At 58.3% G+C, this 7094-nt stretch overlaps 1 protein-coding gene across 1 annotated transcript; it reads right to left on the bottom strand.

Annotated features, from left to right (window-relative positions):
• Positions 1-2650: 2650 nt before the first annotated feature.
• Positions 2651-6737, bottom strand: Dmrta2 (DMRT like family A2). The gene is made up of 2 exons (XM_059256035.1): positions 5565-6737; positions 2651-4169 (listed from the first exon to the last, which is right to left on the bottom strand). The coding sequence occupies exons 1-2, from the start codon at positions 6113-6115 to the stop codon at positions 3107-3109; spliced, it is 1614 nt and encodes a 537-aa protein (XP_059112018.1). The 5' UTR covers positions 6116-6737; the 3' UTR covers positions 2651-3106.
• Positions 6738-7094: the final 357 nt, after the last annotated feature.

The following is a 7094-nucleotide window of genomic DNA, read 5'->3' as shown; positions in this document are numbered from 1 at the left end:
GAAAGGGAGTCCAACGCGCTTTCTCCTATGTTGGTGCTGGCTCCGCTGACGTCTCAAACAGGCAAGGGCCTAGGGATCTGCGTCCTCCCCCACGGTGCGTCCCAGCTGCAGACACTAGAAAGAGCAGAGGAGCCTAGTCACTGGCTTGCCCCAGCCACCCATTCCTCTGCCAGGAGACACCCCAGTGGGAGTAACCTAGGCTCTGAACTGGGTTCCTCCAGGCCTTTCATCACGAGTCTTATCTCTCTTCCAGACTGCGCAGTGGGTTGAGTTGTGGGTCAGGGACACACCACCTTAGCAGGACTTTGCCAGGCTGTGATTGACTGCTCTGGGTTTCAGGACCGGGCCTGAGCCACTAAGATGAGCCACACCAGGGAGTTTTCAGTACCCACTGCTCGAATTCCCTCTGCTCTCGACCCATTCCCGAGCTCTAACTGGGTGTTGGTGGCCCCAGCTTAGGGAAACCGCTACCTGTGTCTTCTGGACAAGCCTCGAAAGGATGTTCCTGCATCCCCCCTCCACCGTATGCCAGCAAAGCCAGCTCTGTGCAAAGATCTAAGAGAAAAGCAGACCCACGGGGATCGTGGAGGGGAGATCCTGACACTAGTCTTCATGACATGTTTCCTCCTTCGTAAAATAGGGCAAACTTCACTGAGGGTGAACTAAAAATAACCATCTCGAAACTCTCGAGGCCCAATTATTCTTGGGAATGAACTGGAGCTTCCCTGCTTGAATTTGCCCTGAACACCGGCTGCAATCCAGGCGCTTCAGGGGACCCAGTGTAGGTCAATCCTAAAACCCAGGGAGCCTGCAGATCTTAGCTTCTCCTTCCCGGCCGCCCTGCGGTCCCTACAGAAACCTGGGGTGGCGGTGGAGCTGCCCGGCTGAGCTAGGCCTGGAGGCCGTGGGAAAGCTGGAGTGGGAGAGGACAGCGGCCGGCCGCGGTTTGCTGGGAGCTCCTGCGCACTCAGTCCCTCGTTCCTCTATTTTCCTAACTTCCCCCTTTCACTTAACCCCTCCACCTTCGTTCTTTCTCTGGACTCATCCCTTTCTTGCCCGCATCTTTCTTCTCTCGCTCCCCCCTCCTTCCATCTCATCGTCACCCTCACACTTTATAACCAAACAGCCAAACCCCCTTTCCAATTAAAGTGGAATTAGGCAACTCAATCAAATTAGTTCCCTATTAAAGCCCTTCTTTATTAAACCGTTTTCTTGTCCTGCTATTAAGTTTCACCGCCTGGCGGAACTCGAGCCTGCCCCAGAAGTTTACCTTGAGATGTCTCCGGGCCCAGTCTAAGGGAGGGGGCACCCTATTTCCTGGAGTGGAGGAGTGACCCTGCGGGAGAGCAGGAGGGAGGGATGTGAGGTCGAAGATGGGGCAGCTACTTCACAAAAGGGGTGCCCGGTGGGCCCGGCCCGAAGGGGCGTCCTCGCTTCCACTCAGAGTACACGCCTCGGGAGAAAGTGGCATCCCACGCCTCCCAATAGCTCCCAAGCCGCAGGCCCTGGCAGGAGAAGTGTCGAAGGCCGCCTCCAAGCCGCCGCGTCCAGCGCCCTGGACTCCAAAGCCAAAGCCAAGAGTGCACTGTGCGACCCGGGCTGCAGCTGGGTCCCTGTGCGGGGAAGAGCCCGAGGCCCGGCCAGAACCTGCGGGGTGGGGAGGTGGGGAACAGAGGCGCTGCCTGCGGTGCGGACACCCGCGGGGGACGATCCCGAGGCTCAGCCTTGGTGCGGACACCTGCAGAGGAAGAGCCCGAGGCTCTGCGTGCGTGCGTGCGTGCGTGGCGGGAACCTGCGCCTGGCCAGGCGACTCAGGTCCTGGGCGCGAGGTCAGCACGCTCATCACGCCCTCGCGGAGCCTCTTCCGAAGTTTCCAGACGCGACCCCACCCCCCCCCACCCCCCGCGCCTGTCCCAGGGGCCACCCGCAGCTTCCTGTCTCGGTCCCTCCAGGGTCCTGGCACAGGCGCGAACCGCAGCTCCCGGGCACCTCAGCCCCAGTGGGAAATTAAAGGCTTTTCTTCCCAGCCGCCAGAGGAGCGAACGGGATTCGAGCGTTGCTTTATTTAGAAAATAACATTTATTTCTAGCTCATACCTATGCAAAGGAAAGCACAAAGTGAGCAGTTCTCCGCAGCGCCGCTGGCTGCCGAGTCCCGGCTCTGTCACCCGACGCTCTAGTCGTGCTCCAGCGCGGCCCGGGCCGCTCCAGAGAACAGCCGCAGGCCAGGGGCAAGGGGCGGGCAGGGTTCCTCCCCAGCTTACAGTAGATCTCAGCTATAAAACCCCATAAGTACAATGCGCGAATAGTCTAATTTTCCCAGTTTGTCCTTTTTTTTTTTTTTTTGCTTTGATTTTGAATGTTTTTCACGTTAATACCGAGGTCACCTACAGATTACAATTAATAACTTAGAATTCCATTTTATAACATTATACACTGGCTTGTATATATATATGTATAGCTTATATATAGATTTATACATATATAAAAACTCACACTGCACCAAGGAAACCCATGCTTATCGGCATAAGCAACAAAGAGAGCGACAAATACCGCAACGAGGAAAGTGCACCTTAGAACGTTTCCTTTTTTTTTTTTCTTTTTTACAATTGATATCGATATATATGTGTGTCCCAAAGACTCGACTCAGTGGCAAGAGATGTATACATCCTAAATTTATATTTGTTAGAGAGGGTTTTTTTTTTTTTTTTTAATGAAAGGGGAGTGGGAACTGGTGGACACACACACAAGAGGCTGATTTGTCCTGCCATCCACCTGAGCGCGGGCTGGCAAGGCGAGCGGAGCAGAGGGAGCAGCAGGGGCAGGCGCGGCCGCAGCCGTCCTCGGGATTCTTAGACATCCCCGGCTTTTTGGCCACAGGGCTAGCGGGCCTGGGGGAAGGTGGCCCGAGGCTGGACGAGCGCCGGGACCCCAAGGCCCCTCTGCGAACACCTGCGCGGTTAGCCGAGGTGCTCCCGCCCACCCCTCAAAACAAATCCCCAAAGCCAACTCTGAGCGGAGGGCGCGGGGCAGGGCGAGGAGGGGCCGGTGGCTGGGGAGCGGGCTGCGTCAGTGTTTGGGGCCGCCGGGCTGCGGGGACCCGTGTCCTACTGCTTCTCGGGGGTGCCATTGACCATGGGCCCGTACAGCCCGCTCCCGTAGCCCGGCTCCTTGTGCACCGCGGAGGCGGCGGCGGCGGCCGAGCGGTCGCGCATGAGGTCGCTGAAGGCGTAGTCCATGGGCGGCCGGAAGCCGAGCGTGGGCACCAGGCCGGCGGTGGAGTAGGGCGCCATGAAGGCCAGGCCGCGGCTGTGGGCCGCCGCCGCCGAGTAGGCCAGGCGCAGCGGGCTCAGGCCGAGCGGCGCGCCCAGGGGGTAGGCGCCCGCGTCGGCGCCGAAGTGGCTGGCGTTGGGCTGCAGCGGCGAGAAGGCGGAGCGGCTGCCGAGCGAGCCCAGCGCGCCCGGCGTCATGGCCCCGGCCAGCAAGGGTCTGTGGTGCGGGGGCGCGGCGGGCCCGGTCTGCAGTGGAGCCGGCAGCCCGGGACCCCCGGCGGCCGCGGCGTCCACGCGCCCGGGCCACGCGTCGTCCACCGCTACGGCCGCGCTCACCGTGGCCTTATCCAGCGGCGCGCCGGGGCCCAGGCCGGCCGCCAGGCCTCCGCGGTGGTGGTTCAGCACCTGCTCGATGGCCTGCACCACGTCGCCGCCGCAGCCCTGCAGCACCAGCTCCAGGACGCCTCTCCGGTGGCCCGGGAAGACGCGCGTCAAGATGTCCAGCGGCGTCCGCTGCCGCGGCCCGGGGCCGCCGCTCAGCCCCGGAGTCGGTGCGGCCTCCGCCTCTTCTTTGTCAGCCTCCGAACCCGATTCGGAACCCAGGGGGCTGGAGGAGCCAGGGCTGTCCTCCTCGCCGCCACCGCCTGGGCCCGCGCTACCGGGACAGCTGCCACCCGCCTCCTTGGAGGCCCGGGCCAGAGGCGACCCTGAAAAGGATTCGCCATCTCCGTTCTCCGAGCCTGAACCCGGCCGCACCTCTGGGGACGAGGTCCCGGGACCCGAGTCTGCGCCGTCGGGCGACAAGGGCTTCACTGGCTGTGGCTGCGGACTGTCGGGGCGGCCGGCCTGAAGCAGCGTCTTGGGAAACAGATCAAACTTCTGCAACTTGGCCTCTGAGGGAAAAACGGAGATGTGAGGAGAGGTTAAGAACATCGGACCCAGCCGGGCGGTGGTGGCGCACGCCTTTAATCCCAGCACTCGGGAGGCAGAGCCAGGCGGATCTCTGTGAGTTCGAGGCCAGCCTGGACTACCAAGTGAGTCCCAGGAAAGGCGCAAAGCTACACAGAGAAACCCTGTCTCGAAAAACCAAAAAAAAAAAAAAAAAAAAAAAAAAAAAAAAATCAGACCCACCACACTTGGGCCTGTTGAATGCAAGCTTCCTCCCATTCTCAACTTCCAAACTATCTTTGACTGCGCTCCAGAGCCGCAGTTTTATTTTTATAACCCCCCCTCTCCTTCTACCCCCCCCTCTCTGCTCCTAGGCTTTTTCTGTACCCAGAACCCCAACCTTACCTGGCACCCTGAAAATAATGTTCAGTGCACCCTTCCCATACCTGTGCCCCAACACCTCTACTCTCTTCCCATTTCCTAGAGAAGTGGTCTTCAAACCAGAGCAAACAGAACCTCTACCTATACCTCACAGTGTGTGGACGACACTACTCCACTCAGGTTGCCAAAGCCAACCCTACCTTAGGTATCACAGCTTGGAAGAGAAGGCGCCGTGGGGGCCTAGGTCTTAAGCCTCTCTACAGATAACATAAGTTATATCCTATTCCTGGTCCACATATTTCAAAATTAAGACCTAAGAAATTCCCTTCCAATCTGAGAGCCGAACCCATTCCTGAACCTAATTGTCTTCCTCACAGAAAAACCTTCTAGAGTCCAGAAAGTGGTGGGTTTATGCTGGGAGTAGATAGAAGCATGGAAAGGGGGTCCAGGAAAAAGGAAAACGTGCCAACCATGAGAAACCCGGCGTGCGTTGGGGGAAAGAAGCAGGACCAAGGGAACGTAGCGAATGTTTATCCAAAATGCCTTAGGAACCAGAGGAAAGGAATCTTGCTGGGCAGTGAAAGAGGGGCGTCTCCAGTACTTAGGGAAGCAATGCGGATTAGAAGGATTGCAGAGGGTCCTTTCAGAAGAGTTGGGAAGGAAAGCATGGGGTGGCCTGTGAGAAGCTCAGAGCAGAACAGATCTGCGGCTTCCGGCTGCTGGGGGAGGAGACCCAGCAAAATGAGTTGGGCAGTAACTAAGGAGCTGCCCCCTGAGCAAGCATAAAGCTAAAGTGTTGCCTTGGGGTCTGAGGTGAAGGAGAGGAATAAAGTGTAAAAGGGCAGACAGCGTATGGGTGGGTGTAGAAGCTGAGTGGTTGGTGAGCTACAGTAAGCAGCCACAACTTCTGGGGAAGGGAGCTAAACTCCGTCACCAAGGAAACAATCCACTAGGCCGTGCGCATCCGAGCTGGGTCCCGGGCTCCTCCTTCCAGACCCCATCCCCCACCCCCGCCCCCGCCCGACCCCCGCTCTCACCTGCGCCCCCTGCACTCCCCGCGGGCGCTCCAGCTCCGGGCCCCCCGCCGTCGGTGGCGCACACGGAGCCAAAGACTTCATAGGCCGGCCTCGGTGGGATGATGCCGTTGGCGGCGGCCAGCGCCAGGCCCTCGGCAGTGCCGTACAGCAGCTGCAACTCGCGCGCCTCGTTCTCCTCCTGCGCCTGCTGCCTGCGCAACGCCACCTGTGCAGCCATGACGCGCTGGCGCTCGGCGATGAGCGTGCACTTGGCGCACAGGCAGTCCTTCCAGCGGCAGTAGCGCTTGTGGCCCTTGAGCGCCGACACCACGCCGTGGTTGCGGCAGCGCGCGCATTTGGGGGTCCGCGGGTACTTCTCCGCGGCCCTCAACAGCAGGGGAGGCGCCCGCAGCAAGCCCCCGGCCACGCTCACTGGTAGCGATGCTGCGGCAGCCGCCGCCGCGGCCACTGACGCCACTGATGCCACGGGAGGTCCCGTGGCTGTGGCCGCTGCTGTCGCCGCGCCCGGCACGCTGGGTAGCTCCGAGCGCAGCTCCATGACTGGACCTGCCGTGGGAAAAGTGGGGAGACCTGGGTGAGGACAGTACAATGAGCCAGACTTAGCGCCGCCTGCAGAAACCCAAATTTAGGAAAACTTTGGTTGTCCAAGTTTGGTTAATAGCGGGCAAGTTGCGGGGAAGGTGTATTCGGAACCTCCTTGTAAACACGACGACTCCTTCTCCCCACCAACACCCCCCTCCACTCCCCTCACTGATGCTCTTATATTCGATTTACACGCCAGGTGGAAGAATTCGTTTGAATCAGTAGTTCCCTCAAGGGGGAAAAAGACGACAAAGTTTGGAAGTCATTGGTTCAGTTGAATGTAAGGAGGACTTGAAAAGAAAATATTATGTCCAACGCTTAGGTTAATTGGGGTGAGACGAGAAAGGAGAAAAGTGTGCCTGAAGGGGACTCAGATGACAGAGAAAACTTGGGACCAACAAGCTGGTATCGAAGGCAACGCAAAAAGACACGGAGCAAAAAACACCACTCGGTTTTGGTGGAAGGGTAAAGAGGAGAGAAATGTGGAGGTGAGGTGCAGGGTTGAGCAGGCTAGGTTGGGGTCTTGTTTGTCGCCTTTAATATGGGAGTGGCGGAATTCGAGCGAAAAAGAACTGAAGAACTTCTTCCTATTAAAAGTAGAGTGAGAACTGGAAGACAAATTTAGAGGCAAAGTTCGGCTTATGGCCCTGGGACCCATTTAAAAAAAAATGAGTTGGGGACATGCCGTGGTTTGTGCCTCTAAAGGATAGGAGGGAAAATAAGTGTGGAACCGAGTTTAGAAGAGCTGAGGGGCCTTAAAGAGAAAACCCATCAGGGGAAAAAAAAAACTTTCTCTGGACAAGCCATCTAGCTCAAAGATTAGTTTGAATAGCAAGGAAAACACCTGAAACAGCTGACACGCGTGACCCGGACCCAGGTCCACGGGGAGCGGCAGTGATAAATAGGAAAATCTGTACTGCAAAAGGGTAGGGTGG

The sequence above is a fragment of the Peromyscus eremicus genome, chromosome 2, assembly GCF_949786415.1.
Source record: "Peromyscus eremicus chromosome 2, PerEre_H2_v1, whole genome shotgun sequence".
NCBI lineage: Eukaryota > Metazoa > Chordata > Mammalia > Rodentia > Cricetidae > Peromyscus > Peromyscus eremicus.
The sequence above is the reverse complement of the archived record's forward strand: the minus strand, read 5'-3'. Positions and strand labels throughout refer to the sequence as shown.